Here is a 23,588-nt window from a genome sequence, read left to right as displayed (position 1 = left end):
TGAACTGCATGAGTTGCTTGTATATTTTGGAGATTAATCCTTTCTCAGTTGCTTCGTTTGTAAATATTTTCTCCCATTCTGAGGGTTGTCTTTTCGTCTTGTTTATGGTTTCCTTTGCTGTGCAAAAGCTTTTAAGTTTCATTAGGTCCCATTTGTTTATTTTTGTTTTTATTTCCATTTCTCTAGGAGGTGGGTCAAAAAGGATCTTGCTGTGATTTATGTCATAGAGTGTTCTGCCTATGTTTCCCTCTAAGGGTTTTATAGTGTTTGGCATTACATTTAGGTCTTTAATACATTTTGAGTTTCTTTTTGTGTATGGTGTTAGGGAGTGTTCTAATTTCATTCTTCTACATGTAGCTGTCCAGTTTTCTGAGCGCCACTTATTGAAGAGGCTGTCTTTTCTCCACTGTATATTCTTGCCTCCTTTATCAAAGATAAGGTGACCATATGTGTGTGGGTTTATCTCTGGGCTTTCTATCCTGTTCCATTGATCTATATTTCTGTTTTTGTGCCAGTACATACTGTCTTGATTACTGTAGTTTTGTAGTGTAATCTGAAATCACGGAGCCTGATTCCTCCAGCTCCGGTTTTCTTTCTCAAGATTGGTTTGGCTATTCGGGGTCTTTTGTGTTTCTATATAAATTGTGAAATTTTTTGTTCTAGTTCTGTGAAAAATGCCATTGGTAGTTTGATAGGGATTGCACTGATACAGTTCCAGTTGTTACTTCTCCTTTTTCATTTTTAATTCTATTGATTTGAGTGTTCTCCATTTCTTGATGAGTCTGGCTAATGGTTTATCAATTTTGTTTATCTTCTCAAAGAACCAGCTTTTAGGTTTATTGATCTTTGCTATGGTTTCCTTCATTTATTTCTGATCTGATTTTTATGCTTTCTTTCCTTCTGCTGACTTTGGAGTTTTTTTGCTCTTCTTTCTCTAATTGCTTTAATTGTAAGGTTAGGTTGTTTATTTGAGATTTTTCTTGTTTCTTGAGGTAGGATCGTATTGCCATAAACTTCTCTCTTAGAACTGCTTTTGCTGCATCCCATATGTTTTGGGTCATCGTGTTTTCATTGTCATTTGTCTCAGGTATTTTTTTAATATCCTCTTTGACGTCTTCATCAATCTCTTGGTTATTTAATAGTGTATTGTTTAGCCTCCATGTGTTTGTATTTTTTACAGTTTTTTCCTGTAACTGATATCTAGTCTCACAGCATTGTAATCAGAAAAGATACTTGATACGATTTCAGTTTTCTTAAATTTACCAAGGCTTGATTTGTGACCCAAGATATGATCTATCCTGAAGAATGTTTCATGAGCACTTGAGAAGAAAGTGTATTCTGTTGTTTTTGGATTGTCCTATAAATATCAATTAAGTCCATCTTGTTTAGTGTATCATTTAAAGCTTGTGTTTCCTTATTTATTTTCATTTTGGATGATCTGTCCATTGGTGAAAGTGGGGTGTTAAAGTCCTCTACTATTATTGTGTTACTGTCGATTTCCCATTTTATGACTGTTTACATTTCCCTTATGTATTGCGGTGCTCCTCTTTTGGGTGCGTAAATACTTACAATTATTATATTTTCTTCTTGGATTGCTCCCTTGATCATTATGTAGTGTCCTTCTTTGCCTCTTTCCTCTTATTTTAAATGCTATTTTGTCTGATATGAGAATTGCTACTCCAGCTTTCTTTTGATTTCCAGTTGCATGAGATATCTTTTTCCATCCCCTTACTTTCTGTCTGTATGTGTCCCTAGGTCTGAAGTGGGTCTCTTGTAGACAGCATATATATGGGTCTTATTTTTGTATCCATTCAGCCAGTCTATGTCTTTTGGTTGGAGCATTTAATCCATTTACATTTAAGGTAATTATTGATATGGTCCTATTACCATTTTCTTAATTGTTTTGGGTTTATTATTGTAGGTCTTTTCCTTCTCTTGTGTTTCCTGCCTAGAGAAGTCCCTTTAGCATTTGCTGTAAAGCTGGTTTGGTGGTGCTGAATTCTCTTAGCTTTTGCTTGACTGTAAAGGTTTTAATATCTCCATTGAATCTGAATGGGATCCTTGCTGGGTAGAGTAATCTGGGTTGTAGGTTTTTCCCTTTCATCACTTTACTTATTTATTTTTTATTAATTTATTTTACTTATTTATTTTTGGCTGTGTTGGGTCTTCGTTGCTGTGCGTGGGCTTTATCTAGTTGCAGAGATCGGGGGCTACTCTTCTTTGCAGTGTGTGGCCTTCTCATTGCGGTGGCTCCTCTTGTTGTGGAGCACACGTTCTAGTTGTGTGGGCTTCAGTAGTTGTGACATGTGGGCTCTGTAGTTGTGGCTCGCGGGCTCTAGAGTGCAGACTCAGTAGTTGTGGTGCACGGGCTTAGTTGCTCCGAGCATGTGGGATCTTCCCGGACCACGGCTTTAACCTGTGTCCCCTGCATTGGCAGGTGGATTCTTAACCACTGTGCCACCAGGGAAGCCCCTCTTTCATCACTTTAAATATGCCCTGACACTCCCTTCTGGCTTGCAGAGTTTCTGCTGAAAGATCAGCTGTTAACCTTATGGGGATTCCGTTGTATGTTATTGGTTGCTTTTCCCTTGCTGCTTTTAATATTTTTTCTTTGTATTTAATTTTTGATAGTTTGATTAATATATGTCTTCGTGTGCGTCTCCTTGGATTCATCCTGAATGGGACTCTCTGCACTTCCTGGAATTGATTGACTATTTCCTTTCCCGCATTAGGGAAGTTTTCAACTATAATCTCTTCAAATATTTTCTCAGTCCCTTTCTTTTTCTCTTCTTCTTCCGGGACCCCTATAATTCGAATGTTGGTGTGTTTAATGTTGTCCCAGAGGTCTCTGAGAATTTCCTCAATTCTTTTCATTCTTTTTTCTTTTTTCTGCTCTGCGGTAGTTACTTCCACTATTTTATCTTCCAGTTCACTTATTCTTTCTTCTGCCTCAGTTATTCCGCTATTGATTCCTTCTAGAGAATTTTTAATTTCATTTATTGTGTTGTTCACCATTGTTGGTTTGCTCTTTAGTTCTTCCAGGTCCTTGTTAAACATTTCTTGTATTTTCTCCATTCTATTTCCAAGCTTTTGGACATCTTTACTATCATTACTCTGAATTCTTTTTCAGGTAGACTGCCTATTTCCTCTTCATTTGTTAGGTCCGGTGGGTTTTTACCTTGCTCCTTCATCTGCTGTGTATTTCTCTGTCTTCCCATTTTGCTTAACTTACTGTGTTTGGGGTCTCCTTTTCACAGCCTGCAGGTTCGTAGTTCCCATTGTTTTTGGTGTCTGCCCCCAGTGGGTAAGGTTGGTTCAGTGGCTTGTGTAGGCTTCCTGGTGGAGGGGACTGGTGCCTGTGTTCTGGTGGGTGGTGCTGGATCTTGTCTTTCTGGTGGGCAGGACCGCATCTGGTGGTGTGTTTTGGGGTGTCTGTGAACTTATGATTTTAGAAAGCCTCTCTGCTAATGGGTGGGGTTGTGTTCCTGTCTTACTAGTTGTTTGGCATGGGGTGTCCAGCACTGAAGCTTGCTGGTCGTTGAGTGGAGCTGGGTCTTAGAGTTGAGACAGAGATCTCTGGGAGAGCTTTCGCCGGTTGATATTATGTGGTTCCAGGAGGTCTCTGGTGGCCCAATGTCCTGAACTTGGCTCTCCCACCTCAGAGGCTCAGGTTTGACACCCATCCAGAGCACCAAGACCCTGGCAGCCACACGGAGGTTCTGAATTCAAAGTCCCCATCACCTTCCTAAACCCTCTCCGAGCAATTCTGGAGCTAAGAGACTGTGCCCCAGCATCACGCAACACGCATGCACACAGGCCAAAAAGGTTTCTTAGATATGACACAAGATGCGTGATCCATAAAAGGACACATTGGTAAACTGGACTTCATTAAAATTAAAAATTTCTGCACTTTGAACAATGCTAGGAGGAGAATGCAAAGACAAGCCACAGGCTGGGAGAAAATATCATATATCTTTGCAAATCATATATCTGATAGAGAGCTTATATCCAGAACATATAAAGAACTCTGAGTATGTTAATAATAAGAAAATAAGAGACCCAATTTTTAAAAAAATGGGTAAGTCATTTGAATAGATTCATCACCAAAGAAGATACAAACATGGCAAACAAGCATGTGAAAAGGTATCCAACATCATTAGTCATTAGGGAAATTCAAATTAAAACCCCAATGAGATACCTCTATACACCTGTTAGAAAGGCTATAATTTTAAAGGTTGACCACATTGAGAGTTGAGGAGAATGTGGAGAAATGGAGCTCTGCGATACTGTTGAGGGGAATATAAAATACAACCACTTTCGAAAGCCGTTTGGCAGCTTCCTTAAAAAGTTAAATATATGCCTCTATATGATCTAGCTGTTCCACTCCTAGGTATCTACCCTAGCGAAGTTAAAGTATATGCCCATGCAAAGCACATATCCATCTACGCAAATGTTCATAACAGCTTTACTTGTAACAGCCCCAAACTGGCAACAACCCAAAGTTCATCAATGGGCAAAAGGATAAAAAAATTGAGGTTTAGCCATACAATGGGAGACTACTCAGGAAAAAAAAGGAAAGAACTATTGATACATGCAATAACATAGGTGATGTTAAAATAATTTTACTGACTGAAGGAACACTAAAAAAAAAGTACATACTGAATGATTTCATTATTTAAAACTCTAGAAAATATAAACTAATATAGAGGAAGGGAAAGCAAATCAGTGGTTTCCTAGAAAGAGAGGAAACTTCAAGGGTCAGAAAGGAGGGGCTACCCAGGGTCAAGAGGACACTTTGGGGCAGGGGGTGATAGACATGTTTAGCATTTCAATTATGGTCATCACCATAATTTCTAGGGTGTACACAAATTTCAAAACTTATAAAATTATACATACAGTTAATTGGATACCAATTTCACCATAACTAAAAATTAAGAAGAAAATGCTTTCTGAAAGACAGCAGGGTATATACATACATATAACTAGGTCCCTTGCCCCATATGAGCTTTACAATCTAAGGCATAACAATTCATATATAAAGACATGTAAAGGATGGTTTGACCAAACACCCAAATCATGTCAATGTCTTACTTGTAATTATATTGACACTAAAGTAAAATGTATGTGTCTCCATTTTATTTCATCATAATGTCAAAACCTTATTTCTGTTTGAAATGCATTACAAAGCAAAGTACCATTCTACAGATAGAAATATAAAACCAATAGTCATTGTAGGACTCCTCATGCTTTAAATATCTTAATAGCGATAGGCATGTCAAACATGGTAAGTTTAACAGGTATAGTACAGTAGAAAGAATAATGGGCTTTGCAGCTAGAAAGCTCTGAGTTCAAATCTCAGCTCCACCACTTACACGCCAGTGAAGCTGAGAGATGCCCTCAAGTATAAAAAAGAGACAGTAATGGTTGCATTGCACAACGATAATGAACTGAATAAGACAGGGTATATAAAAGTGTATTATAGTTGCTCAATAAATATTAGTTTCCCTTCCCTTACTCTTGCACTAACTTACGTCTTTTCATTCTGGCTTTGAGGCTGGAGTTTCAACCTGAAATGCAAAGCCAGGTCAATTTCTGATAGGACTCCTACCTTGTGATTTAAAATTCACACTGAAAAAAATTTCTCAGCAGATGACCTTGCTGAGAGCCTGGGATTATCTGATATCATCTTTTTCTTCTTCTTCATCTTTTCTCTTCTAAGTAGGGTCACTCGTCCTGTCAAAGAGAACCACCTCCCAACCTATGGGCAGGATAAAACCATTCCTTCCTCTTGACTTTCAAACTTGAGCATGCATCAGAATCCTTGGAAAGTTTGTTAAAACACAGATTGCTCGGTTTTTTTGGGGTTTTTTTGGCGGTACGTGGGCCTCTCACTGTTGTGGCCTCTCCCGTTGCGGAGCACAGGCTCTGGATGCGCAGGCTCAGCGGCCACGGCTCACGGGCCCCGCCGCTCCGCGGCATGTGGGATCTTCCCGGACCGGGGCACGAACCCCTGTCCCCTGCATCGGCAGGGGGACTCTCAACCACTGTGCCACCAGGGAAGCCCAGATTGCTGGGTTTTACTCCCAGAGTTTCTGATTCAGTATGTCTGGAGTGAGACAAACTGAGATGCCTGTGAATCTGCATTTCTAACAAATTTCCGAGTGATGCTGATGCTACTGGTCTGGAGGCCCTACTTTTGAGAAGCACTGCTCTAGGTCCTTGCTCCATCAAATACTGGCCCCCATCATACTTATTTCTTCTTCCTCAGCTGTATTGGCATGCCTGCCAATATACCCAACTCCTCCTGCAACTCTGCTTCCCTCTAGTCCACATTCTATTTCTCTCTTTCCCTTTGCCATCAACATCTTGCAGGAATAGCCTACTCTCGTTGCTTCACCTGTCCTGGCAATATGACCTTTCTCACAACAGTCACTAGAACTGCTCTGCAATTTGTCTGACCTCCAGCAACGTGCAGCAGCTGACACTGCTGATCACCCAATCCTGGACCTGCTTCCACTAAGAAGCAGTATTATACCACGCCACCCTGAACCAGCCTTCCTGTCTCCAGTCCTTTCTCAGTATCCCTTCCAGGCCCCTATTACGCTGCTCCTGAAACATAGTCATTTCCCAAAATGCTGTCCTTGGCCATCTTCTCTTCTGACTCTAGTTTCCATAGTTCTGCTCTTATCTCTTGATTTTGATCTCCACATCTTCTAGCACAACACTTTCCTGAGATTTGAACCTTTATTCTTCACCGCTTGCTAGCTATTGTCACAAAGCAAATACAGGTTTATGTCCTACACCACCTCAAATGCAGCATGCCCCAAACTGCTGTCTCTTACTACTCTTCTGTATTCTTTAGTTCCCACACACGGTCACTTCTCCAGAATGGGTCCCCTCTTTGTTCACCATTTTCCATTCTTATTCAGGCCTGGACTACCTCTTTCCCTTTCTCTGGAATCACTGAGAAGGCTTTAAAACAAACAGACAAACAAAACCCTTTTTATTGTAAAATAAGACACTGAAGGAGAAAACCAGGTGAAATAAATATATGACTTAACTAAGTATTATTTGGCAAATACCCTTGTTACCACCAGTCAGATCAAGAAACAACCTTGCCCGACACCTTAGAAGTCCCTTTACACGATCTGTCCCACTCACCTCCCCCTCTGCCCCAATGCAATGACTTCCTAAATGGTCTGTGGCCTCTAGCCTCTCCCCATTCATCACACTAGATAACTAAATTTGCCTAGACACATCTTTCCTACTTCTATGCCTTTGATTGTGTCCTCCCTGCTTTTCATACCTAGAATGCCCTCTTCAGCTGCTTTTCTTCCCTTGCCTTTCATTTGCTAAACCAAAGCCCAACAGCCACCTCCTTCATAAAGCTTTCTCAGATCCCCCCACCTTGAATTGGTTGCTTGTCTCTTTCTACACTTCATGAATCACCCAATGAGAGCAGACTCTTCTTATATCTTGCTGGTGGGGCAAGTGTCTATCTCTCATCTGCCTGCATATCTTGAGCTTCCTAAGGCAGAAACCTCAACTTACTCATCTTTGTAACCCCTAAAGGGCCCATCACAGTGCCTTACATGTATCAGATGCTAAATTACATTTTATTACATTGAAATGAATAACACAAGTTGGACTAGTCATAATCATAGAATCAGAGATATGTGAAATGGAAAATATAATTAGTAAAAAAATTAATCAGTGTCTTCCTTTTGGACTCTGAAGTAAGTTTATTTCGGCTAAGTTACAAACAAAAGCATAAAGCCAGAGGATGGGATCAGCTTTAAAGTCAGTTCAGAATCACAGAAATGACCACCTGGAGCAGAAGTTCTCAAACTTTAGTATTAGAATAATTTGTAGAGCTTGTAGCTGAAACAAGAAAAACAGTTTGATCATCTCCATACATGATGAAAAGACATCTGCTAAAGCTCCACATTTATTTATGGTAAAATCTTTTAAAAACAGGAATCAATTAAAAAAAGTCCTTAACAAGATAGAAAATATCATTTCTATTTCAACTCAAAAGCTAATGCATACTTAATGGTGAAACACCAGAGGATTCCCAACAAAGCCAGACTCAAAGATACCTATTTAATATCATTCTGGGATTTTTTTTATCCAATAAAATTATACAAGAAAAGAAAAAAGATACAAGAATCAGAAAGAAGACAAAATTCCCATCATTTGCAGATGATGTGATTGTTTATTTGGAAAACTCAAGAGGATAAGTTGACAAGGTATTAGAAATAATAACTCATTGAGGTGACTAAACATTTGCTATACAAAACCCTATAGCTTTCTTTATATACATACATACAAATAATAGCCAGTTATAAAATATAATGAAAGATCTCATTTATAAAAGAAACAGAAAAGGTAGTTTCTAAAAATAAACTTAACAAGAGAAATGAAGAAACATTTTAAATGCTAGTGAAACACCTAAAAAAGCTTAAAAGGAAAACTTCCTGTTCTTGAATAGAAGACTCGGAGACGTAAGCTGTCAAGTCTTAGTAAATTAATTCACATATATTTTTTTAGTCACAATGAAAATGTCACCATAATACAAATACCAACATGATTTTAGAATATTCTAGGAAGAAAGAATAATGGCAAGAGACTAGTCTTAACAGATATGATAATATATTACAAACTTTAGTAATTTGCAGTTTGATAAGGCCACATGAATAGACAAAGTCTACTTCTGAAAATCTGCTCTGTAGATACACTTACTTGCAAATGTACAGTTTATGTAGATACATTTCACTGCAGCACTGTTTATAATAGCCAAATACTGAAAATAAATCATGTCCATTATTAAAGTAAAAAATAAATTATCTTTTAGCAATGGATTCTCATATGGCCATTCTCCAAAAAAAGTTTTAAAGATTTCCCCCTTGTCCATTTTAAAGTGAGGAACTCCTTTGAAAATTAAGACATTTTTATTTGATATGTACGTTCTGTGATATAAATTTCTATGAAGGAGGGATTTTTCTGTTAAAACTGGAAGGCATTTTCACAGAGGATGCAGTAGTCTGACATGCACACCTGGCTATCAATATAGAACTTGGCCAATTTTTGGTAGTGAGATTTTGACCTTGATGAAAAGTCAGGATCAACATGTCCAAAGAGTGAACACAAATTGTTCTATAAGAAAAGGTCTTAATTTTTAATTTGCTGCAGTTTAAGAGGGCCCCTAAAAATACCATGCCCCCCAAATTTAAAAATCTGGCTCATATGAACACAAAAAGGAGAACTCTAGCACAATATCTAAAACTAGGTAACATTTACCCTGTGGGAGCTGGTTTCTTCAGTGAAGAAACACTAAATAGTAGGGATATGAGCCCTTCTATAAATGTGTCAAGCAAATAAAAAATGTTAGTAATAGAAAGTACACCTAGGTATTTCATTTTCCCATACCCAAGACAGCAACAGAAGGAAACAGGACTGTGGCATCTCTAGAATTCTCAGCAGTTCTTGAGATTCTGTTACCATGACTCTAGCAAAACTCACTAACAGGTATATTTTATCAGAAAATTTCTAGAGGGCCCTCAGCTTTCTTATCTCAGTTACCTTCTTCTAACCTTCCTCTTCAACCTGACAAAGGACAGATAAATGCCTACTCACAATGTCAGTGTCTACAGACACTGTATATGCATGCCTGAGAAGAAGCCTGTCCTGAAATGAAAGTCAGCTATCTGATATATAAACTGATGTCTGAATCTCTAGAGTTTGACTTTCTTCTATTAAAAACTGTTTGGTTCCATAAGCCCTGTGGATTCATATCTTATCCTATCTTTCATTTATCATGTCTTTCAAAATATGCTCCAAATACAAATCTTAAAACCTTTCCTATAACAGGGATAAAGTGTACTAATTGCTTCAGGGAATATAAAAACATACTAAGTAGAGTCCTTGCCTTTATGTCCTTGCTATTATGTCTCCCTTGCTAGAATGTGAACTCTAAGAAGGCATGGACTTTCTCAGTCTTGTTCATCACTACATCTCTAACAACCCAAAACAGTACTTGGCAGACAGAAGGTGATTGAAATATTTACCAAGAAATGAATGAACCAATGAACATGAAAATAGGCAACACACTTTGAATAATGAGAGAATATGCCATGCTTTCTGGGGGACTACTCTAGGGCCAACAGAAGTTAAAAGAAGGAAAACATTAGGGCAAGCTGCCTCCTGAGAAGGCAGGAGGAAATGGTAATTAAGCCGCCTTAGAAGAAAGGATTTAGATGGATAAGGAAGAGGGAAACAAGACTGGCAAAGACCAGAGATGGGGAGGACCAAATGTGTTGCAGAAGAGTGAAGAGGCTTGGGTGACCCAAGGAGAGGGTGTATGTGGGGGAACAGTAGAAGCTACACTGAATGAAGAGAGTGAGGAAAGTGAGGGCAGACTGCAGAAGGCCTGAATAAGTCAGGAATTTTATCCCCCTTGGTTGGGATTTACATTCTTAAATCTTTTTTTTTTTTTTTTTTGCGGTACGCGGGCCTCTCACTGTTGTGGCCTCTCCCGTTGCGGAGCACAGGCTCCGGACGCACAGGCTCAGCGGCCATGGCTCACGGGCCCAGCCGCTCCGCAGCATGTGGGATCTTCCCGGACCGGGGCACAAACCCGAGTACCCTGCACCGGCAGGCGGACTCTCAACCACTGCGCCACCAGGGAAGCCCTTAAATCATTTTTCACATCCCCAATTTAATGTTTAAAGGAAAATGAGCCTCCAAGAAGACATAAATCTTAAAAAGCAGTAGGGCAATGGAGCCAATAGCCAATCCTGGGGGCCCACATAAAGGTAAAATTTGGGTTATAAAAGAGTCTTAAAAGTTACTATGAGTTCCACAGTTTATTAAAATTAATGGTTTATCAAAGAATAATAAAAAAGTCACAGGTCTAAATTCACTAGAGTTTTCACACAAAGATACTCTTTTCTTAAGTAGAAACTTACTTTTAATATCATAGCAGGGTATATTTAATCGATTTTTAAAAAATATTGTAACTGTTAACTACTATTAACTAGAGAATGACGCCATTCACTAATTCTGGAATACCTAGAAATATGCAGACATCAAAAGCTCTGAATGGTTATTAGACAGTCACAGTTTTGAAGACAGCTTCAGATAAACCTAACAATTGAGAAGCTGTAAATATCCTTGTTCTTTCACCAAACTCTAGCTATATTTAGTAGTATGATTTTCTTTGTTCAAGAGTTATTTGCTATAACTTTGTATTTATGTTCTCGAAGGCAGAATACCTTGGGTATATTAGCTAAGTTGATAGGTGGCTGCATGGATGGACCAACGAATGAACCATCAAATGACTGTATTTAGATCTGTGAGAGGTAACGGCTATAGCCTTCATATATGTGCATCCTAGATCTTTCTTAGCCAGGGCTAAAGCTTCCAGGCTTTTGCAAACACATCTTTCATATTTGGCAACAATCACACTTAGATTAAAATGGAACAGAGGGAATAAGCGGGTTTGGAAGGGAAGAGCATTATTCCAGGCAAGGCGGCTGGTGGTTATGAGAGCAGGAATGGATTTACTGTCAAGCTAATGAAGCCTAATCATTGGGGCCCCCTCCCTCTCACAGGCCCCTTCCCGGGCCCACAAGCAGCCCCAGTGATGGGTTCACATGGTTGTAAGCTTCTGTAAAATCTGTCAAAGTAAAAGGTATAATCGAACTCATTCTCCTAAAGAGAGCCCTCAAAATAAGTTTCAGGCCACTCACCAACTGGGTCTGCCCTGAAGGAAGAGGCTGGTAGCAGGACGAGTGCCGCTTCCTGAGAACATTGGCAGAGCAGGGGGAACAGGAGCTTGGGGTGCCAGTCAAATTTCTGGGGGTCTTCTCTCTATTTTTTTTTTTTTAAAAAAACACACCATTTCCGAGGTTCACAGTTCTCATACCACGATTTTCCTTTCTGCCTTTACATCTTTGCAAATGAAGTCACAGAAGACATTCAGCTGTTACAAACTTCATGTCAAGCTTTGAAGTGCTTTTTAATAGCAGAAATATTTGGCTCACGTGTGGGCTTTGTAGCTATGGTAAATACCTCTTAGTTATCTGTCGCTACTGTTATTCCACACCTCCAATTTGGAGGAGAAATTCTGCATATGCATTGAGGCACTAAAAAAGAATATTGAACTAAATCTCAGCTCTTTTGTGAACGGTTTCCTTTTATTTCTTCTCACATGGAGCTAATGCTTTCATCATACTGTACTGGTTATGGGTGGGAAAGCAGTGGATAGAAGGGGAACGCTGATTATTACATCATTGGTTGGCAGTTTCCTCTTAGCTTCTTGAAGGTTAAGTGGTCAAGTAGCTCCTTAATATGAGATCAAGGCATTTCAAGGACTGACTCATCCACCTGTTTCCTGGCAACGTGCTTCCGTAGACTTTGGACGAAATGCTTACAGTGGTTAAAAAAGAAACTGACCACAATTAATATGAAATAAAGACGGAAAAAAAACCCCCTCATCTTGGAAGTTTCTGTACGACTACTGACATACAGACTATATGTCCAGGTACATCTCAGAACAATATATTAGAAATAGCATTTTCGAGAACAATAAATAGAAACAAAGGCATTTTGGATCTACCCTGTGTTGAACAATGACATTTTGCTTCTTTATGTAACTTCATTATTTTATGAAGGGATGATAGAAAATACTACTGCACTCCATAAGTTAAACACCTGACATTTTTATTCCTCAAAGCGCAACATTTTAGAATTCTAGATGTTTATTAATTAGTGATTATTAACACCCAGTAAACAACATTATGTCTTGTAAAAACACAATCTCTCTTCACAGCATGGTGCTGAAATCTATTATTCCCCGATTCCATATGCTGAAATACACTCAAATGGTCACAAATGACCTTAAGCATTAAATAAATGTAAATGAGGACAACATAGAAAATGTGTTTTTGATTGATAACTAAAAGACCAGGTTGAAAATCACATCCAAAAATGAAGTCTTCCACAGAAGGGTATGGCAGTCTGCACTGTGGAATAAAAGCTGTCCTAAGAATGAAGAATACCCAGGTAGGAGATTGCTCTTTCTCTGGACCTACTGGAGGTTTTCTGCGAAACAGAACTGGTTTATTCGTTTATTTGAGAAACACAGAGCATACTGCCCCCTGTGCCATCAGCCTACTGTGAACATTCTAATGCAGGATTCAAAAATTCGTACATGGACACATTATATTCACCAGTTAATATAAGATAAAAGAAGTTATCACTACTCCATATCCTCATCCCAGTACGTTTTCCCCTTTAGTTTTTAAGCATTGTTGCTATTCATCCACCTTTGTTCCCCTGCAAGATGAGCAGTTTGGGGTGGGAAAGCATCCTCAAACATAGAGAAAACTCAAAATGTCAAAGGATGACAGATTAACAGTAATTAAAGAATTAATTAAAACTTAGATTGTTCTTCCAATAATGTCTGTAGTTAAACACATAAAGGAAAAATACACAGATACAGATATTTCTTGTGAAAACTACTAAATGATTACTTATTCCTCTAGGTCCATACCAACGGGGCAAAATTAAAATGTAGCATCACAGGAAACACCATTGTTTTGGTTGAGGGTAAGCAATTCTCCTACTTTGGATAAGAAGGAACAGAATCTAAAAGGGAATGAATACCTAGACTATTTTAAAACCATGAAACAGAACAGAGTTTCTCAATCTTGGTTCCATTGACATTTTGAGCCAGAGAGTTCTTTGCTGGGGGGAGGGTTGTGGGGATGTCTTGCACAGGCCTAGCGGCATCCCTGGCCTCTATCCACTAGATGCCAGTAGCAACCACCTTGCCCCAGTTATAACAATAGAAAAGTCCCCTGGGGCAAAACTGCCCCCCTCCACCAGGTTGAGAACCAGTTAAAGAGAGCCATTCACAAGAAGGTCCCAGGCTGGGCTTCTCCCAACCTCATACTGTACCCTCTCAATCCTTAAGTCATTCCCAACCCAGTGTTTAACATAGTTATCTTCAGTTTTTCTCATCTATTAATTGTAGGTAATGAAAACACCTGCCTGCTTCATTACAGGTTCTTGTAAGCATTAAATAAGATACTTTTAAAGTGCTTAAAACAGTGCCTGACCCACAGTGTTTAATAAATATTAGCTATTGTTAGTTTTAATAATCATCCATAGTACTGAGAAAAGCAGTTTCAACCAGTGTTTTAATGCAAAAAGGTATCTTACCAGCTTGATATGTTCCCAGTCTTAAACACACCAGCCGTCTGATTCCTTGTGATGATGTCTCTCACATCTATAGGCCACAGTTAAGAAAGCTTCTGCAGTGATTGTCAACTGACTCCCTGCCAGAAAGAGGCCCACAAACACTAACGATATTCTTATCGTACGCGGGATCAGCATGGTGAGAAGAGCTGTAGCGTGTGAGGCAGGAGGAGAAGGGTGTAGCCCAGGCTCTGCCACCAAATGTTGAATTACTTGTCACAGGCAAGCTCTTTTAATTCCCTGGACTGTAGTTTTATCACCCGTGAAATATACATTTCAGAGAGCACATTGTCAAGGCCCAGGGTGATAAGCACTGGTCAGGGAAGATGACTGCGCCATAGGTGCCAGGCCCCACTTGCCTAAAAGAGCTAGAAGCCCCAAGGTTAGCCTCTTTCCGTCAGCGGGGAGGGCAATGGCAGTCTTCTGAGACTCTCCAAGTTGAAGTATTTTCAGTCTCCGAAATGCCAGTGGGGAGAGTGAGGATGAGCTGCAGGGAAAGACTTGGGGGGAAGTGAGAAGGGAAAGATGGAGAAAGGCTAGAGAATCTCTGAGGGAAAACTAATTACTGAAGAAGAAAATTCTTCTGAAGTGAAAGGCCCCTTGAAGAATTGTCTTTACAGACTTACAGTTTGGCCTTTGGCCATCGGCTGACATGTAAGGACTTGTACAAAAAGAGCCATATTTATTGAAGCCATGTTTTGAGGAGCTGGTCCATTGGAGAACAGAGTGCCATCTTCATGAGGACCCGTGGGAGAAATCATGTCAGGTTTCAACACTGGGAAAAACTGAACTTCAGATCAACTAGTTTTGCTTCAGCTTCTGGACACTATAAATCTTAGAACTGCTCCTGTTTCTCTTTTTGCTCTGGTCCTTGTGCAACTCAGAGCCAAATGGATGATCTCAGCTGAACAACTACAAGTGCTCTATGGCGCATCTTTCCTCTACCGGTCCTATTCCTGCCTTCATGATGTTTTCTTGGCTTTCTACTGTCCAACTGCCCTCGCTTTCTCCTTTATTTTATATGGTATATTCTGTGTGTCACTGTAAGAAGCCTTAAAATCCCTCTTTTGGAATAAAGCAAGGTTTAAATAAACAAGAAATAAAATATTTCCAGTGAAGGTTGCAAGCTGAACTAAATTGGGCCCATGGGGAGGACACCAAGCAGACAAGCGATGTCCCCCTATTGCTCAGAAAAACAGATTTCCTGAATGCTCAAAGCAAGCACTGGCCAAGATCTCCCTGTAAGAACAGAGCCACAGGACATTTTAACCGAAATCTCTGCTTGAAACACCCGGCACACCCATTTCTTCTCTGAGTGAATAAGCAGGTACTGTGATAGCTTTCTTCCCCCAGGAGTGGGTAGGAAAAATCAATTAGGTCTCCTAATGAAGGGCTTTGTTGAGGTTTACAAAAGTGCTATAATGCAGACTTTTTTTTTTTTTCTGGGTGAACTTTCCTGTATGCAAATTAAATACCGTTAAATTACATTCATTAAAAAAATAAAAGAGACTAATTTGCCTACTTGTTTTGATTAACTAAAATGACACATCAGCCTACAGTTTTGTCTATTTCAGGAAGAAAGTATTTCAGGAAAGTCTTCTAAATGAAATGTCTTGTAGAAAAAGGACAGCTGACGTCTTTATTCTGAGAACAAAATTAGTAAAGAGTCAGCTGACAACTGGTTTTGATTAAGTTCCCCCACACTATGGCCACACCCTTCTCGGCGTTTCCATGACATCCAAACCACATGCCATAATGTGCTAGGTACACCTGTAGCGTCGTATGAGTACATGACTAATCTGTCAAGCCAAACATATTATTTTGTTAGTGGAGGTAATACGTTTTATAAAATAGTCACAGGGAAGTTAAATTATATAACTCAGAAAACCTATTAATAATTTTTAGTAAACATCTTAACACTATATACTTTTATACAATTTATAAAACTGTGAGTCCAGGTGATCAGGCTGAAGCAAGAATATGTATTTATATTCTAGAAGCAATTTTATTTTAATGAAAAAATTCACAGCAGTACTTAGGCTGCTTTATTTTTAGAACTGGGAAGGAAATATAGTTTGTGGTTTAGGAGGTGTTTTTTATATGAAAACAAGTACCTAGAGAAAAAATGGCCACAGTATATTAAAATATTGCCTTAAGAGATATATTTTGATATTCTGCTCCCCGCCCTTTACTTTAGGTCAGATTCTGAGGTGGTTCCTCTGGCTGGCGCTGTGTCCAATAATAGATTTTCTCCTTCTTCTGTGTCACTTCGGGGTAATAAAGGGAATTCAATCAAATCGAGCCAGTCTGTCCAGGATAGTGTTCAACAGCATGCACCAAATCCTATTCTCTGAAGGCACCCACCTTCTGGAAGACTCCAGTGGGAGATGCTGGGTGCAAAGAAAGCCTTAATGTGATTTCTGATTAAATAGATACAGAGCAATCACCTTCAGTCTCCTAGTCTGGGCACCTGGACTTCTGAGCTCTAGGATATATGCTTGTGGCTAAAAGAAATCAGGATTCTATAACTAGATTTTCTCTTCAAACAAAGCATGGTTCAAGAGCGGTGACCCATCTTAATTTTGTTTCAGTTGATTTTTTTTTTTTTCAGTTGATTTTTATCCTTAAAAAAAAATATATATATATATATATATATGTTTGTATAATAATAGTTATTTGAACAAATTATATATGTTATATACATAAATATAATTAAGCTAATTATATATAAATCTTGTTTAAAATATTAGCCTCCTCCTGCAATCAGTGATTATTATATTTATCAGTAGCTGCATATAGTCAATACATTTTTGAGAGTTGGCATTTTTCTTTAAGCAAGAAAGTATTTTTTAAATTATAACATTGTGATTCACAAAGCATTACTTTCTGGGTTTACGCTACCTTTAGTTTCATTGCACCTCACTGATGTGGCAATATTTGTTAATTTAAATGCTGTGAAATATTCTTAAATGTGCCTATTACTCATATGAATTGACAGTATGATGGAGAGGCGTTTTGAACTCTGTTAGCAATGTCAACTGTACATTTATGGATGAGAAGCCTTTTCCTCCAGTGCAAGATGATACTCACCAAATCGTTCTAGTTTTTGGTGAAGAGATGGCTTAATGGGGGTGGCAGGGAGGCTATGAAGTCACATGAACCTGACTTCTAGCACTGGTTCTGATACTTAGTGACTGTGTGAATTTGGGTAAATTAACTTCTCTGAGCTGCACCTCAAGAATAGGAATAATGTAGCCATTTTATAGACTTAGGGGGTACCACATAGTAGGTGCCTAACACATAGTAGGTGCCTAAATCACGTCAATTCATTATGTTTTTCAATAATTCAGGCAAAAGCTTTGGAGGGATGAGAGGCTGGTGATGGTAACTAAAGTGAGGTTTGGCAGTTAAGCTTTATTTCTTTTCCCTGTTGCTCAAAACTATCATGTGAACACTTTTATTGTAGAATTTAAACGACGGGAAGGAATCAAAGAACTTCTGCCCTGTAGATTTTCAGTGTTTTTCACGTGTATAAATGTGCTCTGTGTAGGTACAGTCTGTGTCCTCCAAGAACAGGAACTTGGTCTGTCTTGTTCACTGCTATATCTTTCGCACTTGAAATGGCATGCAGTTAATAGTGGTTTAATTCCTTTTAATTAATTAGCTTAATTTATTAGCTAACTTAAATTTAATTTTCAAAGCTATTTGTTGAACTCCTACCCCATATGAGGCACACAGAGTCCATTTTGGACCTATCTAGTAAATAGAAGAACAGCTGACACTGATATTGGAGGAAGGGGCCTGGACCCAGGATGACGGCCTGGCATTCCCAAGGTCTCAGCCATCCACAGGCTGCGCAGTCACATGAAGCTTCATTTATGAATTATTCAAGTCACATATGTTGTTAAATAAAATAATGTTAAGCCAGGGGTATCTTCTTTAAAATTCACAGGAGATTTACCAATTTTTGGAGAATCCTAAGCTCAAGATCATGATCCAGACGGTGCATATGGTGGGGATAAGATGCTTGGGTCAGAATCATGAGCCTGGGTCGCCAAGCATCGCCATATTCTGCAGATAACCTGCTTGGTGTTTACTAAGGACGGGTCAGGGCAGGGTACTTGTGTTAGGTGAATTAGTGAGTGTTCCAGAAAGGGCTGCTCACCTTAGGTGTTGTACTTTTATTCATTATGATTTGGAAGAGGCTTAGCATCAATAATAACTCAGTATACCATTTCTTTCCCCTATTCTTATGTCACTGTCAACACCAGCTCCAGACTTTATTGAGTAATTATTATCTGGGGACACTTGGAGATTTCTTTCTTCATTACCCTAAAAAGGCTGTGCTGAAGAAGAGGGAACACAGTTCACACTATTTTAGGATACATTCGAGAACTGGATGAACCAAATGATCCCATTTCTGATTTATCCTTTCTTCCCTGTGGGTACAGATAAAACAGCATCTGAAGGGCTCTCAGCTAGGGGGCTCTGGGTTAGACCCAGCAGTGCAGTTTAAAGGCCAAGGAAAACCTCGGGGACATATACCCATGAGTCTGAGAAAATATTTAACAACATTCCCTTATACCTCAAGTGTTACTCTCTTTTCAGATATCTCTATTTAATAAATCTCAAATCCACATCTAGCATTCTAGGTTCAAGGTAGAGAGCTCTAGAAGACATAGCCAAATCCGTTTGATACATTTTATGGAGACAATAAATAACCTTACAACTGGTTGATATGCTTCTATGATATAAAGATTCAGAACGCCTCCATTCATTGCCTCATATATTTAAAAAATAGAAATAACAGAAGATAAACAGGAAATATCAGAAAATGCTATTTTTAAAGGTAAAAATCAGAATCTTAGAAGCTTAAGCGACTAGGAAGTAAGACTCAGTTGGATTCACTCAATTCAGATGCCTAGAACAACAAAAATAATTTTTTAAATGATGAGAATAATATACAGGCCAATACTCAGATGTGATGTGTGATTGCCAGGTCGATTTTCAATTACATTTCACTGATGTATTCATTTGTTTCTTAATGTGCTCATCTTGCCCATTAAGAATAATTAGCAGCTTTGCTTAGAGATTTTCTGGCTTCTGGCAATGTTTCTCCCTCCTTTTTGTTGACATCCACTTTTACTTTTTAGAAAGTAATTTTTGGATAATATCCTACAACTGCTATATAATTTAGGCCTCCTAAAATTTTAAAGGAAAGATGTAAACAGTAATTTTTAAATGAATTTGTTTCAATCTATATGCATCAACAGTATGTGATTCAGTGAATCTGTTATTTTACAGAAAGTGGGCACACAAATAGAAAAAAAAATATTTCATTCATATTAACCTCACTTGGTAAAACAGCTTACAAGGAATGCCAGTTATAAGCTCTGGTAGCAAATCAAGAATAACATTAGTATCAAAAGCAGGAAAAACACGTTGCCAATTTTTAAGGCTTTATGCATGCTTTTTTCTCTTAATTAAAAAAAATTAGATCTAGTTACAACAGAAAAAGGCACACAAACATAGAACAACTGCATGATAAAAACTAAACCCTGTCAAGAAAGTCCTAAGAGATGAAATAAAACACACTAACAGTTTTGGTCTGCATCCTGAAAGGACCTACTTTATCTGCATTGTAAAGTTCTTCCCCTCCTGCCCTTTGGCACCCTGCTATATTAAACCCATTGTAAAACCCAGCACAATAAAGCACTCTCAGGGCTGAGCTTCTGAGGACCAAATGTTAAAAATCCATTTTCTTGGGAGGGGGCTGTACCAATCATTTCTTTGAAAGGCCCACGGAGTGAGTACAGAATCTGAGATTTCCTCTCTGATTTCAAGAGCTGGCATGGAATCTTTGCTGTTTAAAGCAAAGGTGCATTAATTAATGACTAGCATTGCTTCCCTTCTTTGGAAGCTCTGTAGTTTAGCTCAACAATAATTTTAGTACAATTAAATTTACATACTGACCACAGATGCTTCCCATAGTTTGATAAAAGTTCTAATTGGTTTCTGATGCTATTAAATAATAAGACACCTGCTGACTTGAGAAAGACCTCAGGTTGCTGGGCCCAATCTGAAAGTTTCCGTGGTTAAAATGACCTTCTTTTTCCCAATAATCCTGCTTTTTTTCTTTCCCCCCAAAAAACATCGCTGGGGCTGAGCCAGCATACCTGACTTCCTGTTGCTCTCTGTGTTCCCTGACATGTGGAGGAGGAGCAGAGTGAAATGATACAGTGCATGGAAGAACTCTGAATAAAGCAGAGTGAATGAAACAATATCGCTCATCTTCAGGAATATTTTGAGAAACTTGCGACAGTCTGAAGATCATGATTAAAATCCTGCATTTTAAAAAAGGAAGCACCTTTTGTGATCTCTTTCCCCTGTGTGAAAGGCCAAGATTGTGATTGGCTGTTTTTCCTTCCTGATTTTTTTTTTTTTTTAAGTGTGTCAGGCAATTAGCTGGGTGGGGCTCTGTAGAGCACACAAGTGCCGCTGAACAATATTAGCTACTGTGCTTCTGGCACCTCCTTTCTCCTGTCTGAGCAGCCTGACACAGCTACCGCAAATTTTATTTAAAAAAAATTATATAGCAGAGGCAGAAGAAGAAAATCGAAAATAGGCTCTAGTAGGATGCTTACCTCTTACAAAAATCAAAACTGCTTTGGCATTTTAGGGGCCTAAAATCCAAATAAGTAGATTGCCTCTTTCATAATGTAAATGGAAGGCACACCAAAAAATCCAAAGCAAATATATCCTCCACTTTTCCTCTCAATTTCTAACGGCTGTTAACTGCTCCTGAACAAATCAGCTTGATTGCTAAAGTAGCCACAAATTATGCTTGCTTTCTTAAAGTACAGTTCAATTTTCATGAACTCTGTGTACATATTAGTAAAGCATAATCTAATATAATTGGGTTTGAACTGTAATAGCATAGCAGAACAAAAGAGATAGCTTTTATAATCCTAAATAAAAGGAAATAATGAAAAACTGATAGCCGTTTCCAGTGAGGAGATATAGGGAACTCCTCGGGAATTAGAGTAGGTATAATATTGCATGGTCTGCACATACAACATCAAACGGAAGAAAGGTAATAATGAACATGAAGCTGGAAGTTAATTTTTACAAGCAATATCCAATATAATAAATGTTAAATCATTTATTTTATCCCGGCAAATTTCAATGGAAATAAAAGGACAAGAGTGCTTGAAAATTATTATGAAACAAATGTTCTTATTGCTTTGAGTGGTCCACAAATCATAAGCTCCTTTAATGAGAAGTGACTATAAAAATCCATTGAAATTAAAAAAAAAAAAAACCACTTAGTCGTATCCAGTGAATTCCATATATTTCTACTTTTTCTTAATTACTTATCATGTGTGTGTGGGGAACTCTCTTTTAATACCCCATGCTGTCTTTCTTTATATCAATTGTTACTCAGCCGGGAAAAAGGAATGAGCACAACAAACCCGTTTTCTATCTGAATAAGGATACTTCTGATGGCCTTTTCATTCCCATCAGTTAACAGAACTTCTTTGACATCTGCAGAAATAGCAACCTGAAAAAAGAAGGGAGCACAGCAAACAATGAGCAAATATGCTTGTCTGTGTGGAAGTGAAGACAGGAGTGACAAGCCTTCAGTATCATGCTTCCTCACCTATTTCTCTGTAACAATCTTCAATCTTTTTTCATTTTATGTCTGCATTATTTTAATCATTCAATCAAATCAGTCAATACTTTTATCATTCCATTTGCGGGAGCCTCTATCTTGCTATCATTCTGTTCGGTAATTGCATTGTGACAGCGGATGATGGTATTCTGAGAGGCTTTCATTTGTGGGCTTCTGTTTATCTAGTAGAGCCATCATACAAGGCTGTCACTCTGCCTTTCAGCTTGCTTCTGTCTGACTGCCTGATGCCCTTCATATAACTTTGCATTGCAGGCAGATGGCTTTGTGAGGGTAATTTTTTTGTGAGCTTTGACATGCTCGCACATTGGGCTGTAACCCTGACACATTGTGTAAGAGCGACAGGTTTGTCAAATGCCAATCAGTGTAACAATATGCTTTTATTTGTAGAGACATAAAAACTTGTCTAATGCACTGTGCTGCTACATAATATCTCCTGAATACATGACTCAGAACCCAGAGAATGGGGAACGACGTTCCTGAATGGCCAATCTAATTCAAAAGAATCTAATTACTGAGCGCTCTGGATCATGTTTGTTGGTGTAATAATGCAGGCAAAACATTAGCAGCTATATCATGGTGCTCCAACTGTGATTCGCCGGGCTATTCCTGTATCTTAGCAAATGGGACTATAATCTGAAAAAAAAAAAAAAAATGCTTTCGCTATGGCGAAGAAACACTGTGCGAGGCCTGGAATGTCACAACAAGCAATATTGACTATACTGAGGTAAAATGTTTCTGCTTATCGAGGCAACCATAAAATCAATATGATCCGAAAGTAAGTCAATCTAGAAGGTCTCTCAAGACCCGGCAGCTTGACCGCAGCTGATGCTGTTGACGGTTCTCTGACCCAGCAGTTGGAGGCCCTGGAACATTTTTCCTTTTGTTCCTCCCTCTGAATGGGATTGGAATTGAGAAAAGACCTACCATGAGCCCAGCCAAGCATGTCATGCCACCCCCTAGCTCACACACAGCAAGGTCCCTGAAAGAGAGAAAAGAAATGGTAGAACCCACACAAATTAGATGAAAATGGTCAGAGAGCTATATATGTTACAAGAAAAAATTTCCATCTGCAGTAAGAACGGCGCTACCGGGAAGTTGTGGAGACATGACGAGGCTCCCGCATGTCGTTTTGCGTTTTAAAAATAATTATGAAATAGAAAAGTCACAAAGCAGGCAAATCAGTGGGGGTTCCCTCATTAGTGTTCACTGCAACATTACCACCGCTGAGCTGAAAAATCGGAGAAGGTTCCCTTTTTTTCCCTTGTCAATGGCGCTGTCTTTTAGAACTAAACTAGCTAGAGTAGCGAAAGATAATTGTTAGGAAAGGATAACACTGTTAATCCACATTCATTCCTTCAAAAACAGTTAGTTAGACAAGTAAATGAAGAATATATATGAGTGTGTATATACCTATATTATGGTTACATACACACAACACACACACACAAATACATGCAATCTTGAATTAAAAAAAAAAATTCTAAAACAAACTGAAACATTTTGGAAAGCTGAACCGCCCCCATAAAGAACAATTACACAAAGAGCATTTAGCAATTAACACTTAAATCACAATTGACCCCAACACAACACAGTGAATAAACAATGCAGGGACATAATATGGTTAAGCCAGCAA

At 38.7% G+C, this 23,588-nt stretch overlaps 1 protein-coding gene across 1 annotated transcript in view; it reads right to left on the bottom strand.

Moving 5' to 3' along the window:
* Positions 1-23,588, bottom strand: part of CAMKMT (calmodulin-lysine N-methyltransferase) — a 393,792-nt gene that overhangs the window by 29,841 nt on the left and 340,363 nt on the right. Inside the window, exons 5-7 of the mRNA XM_024753516.1 lie at positions 22,880-22,934; positions 21,760-21,823; positions 14,227-14,293 (exon numbers count right to left, since the gene is read on the bottom strand). Coding sequence (XP_024609284.1) covers positions 14,227-14,293; positions 21,760-21,823; positions 22,880-22,934 — 186 coding nt within the window. The remainder of the gene's footprint in view (positions 1-14,226; positions 14,294-21,759; positions 21,824-22,879; positions 22,935-23,588) is intronic.

The sequence above is a fragment of the Neophocaena asiaeorientalis genome, unplaced genomic scaffold, assembly GCF_003031525.2.
Source record: "Neophocaena asiaeorientalis asiaeorientalis breed wild unplaced genomic scaffold, Neophocaena_asiaeorientalis_V1.1 scaffold171, whole genome shotgun sequence".
Classification (NCBI taxonomy): Eukaryota; Metazoa; Chordata; class Mammalia; order Artiodactyla; family Phocoenidae; genus Neophocaena; species Neophocaena asiaeorientalis.
This window is presented reverse-complemented; position numbering and strand designations above follow the sequence as displayed.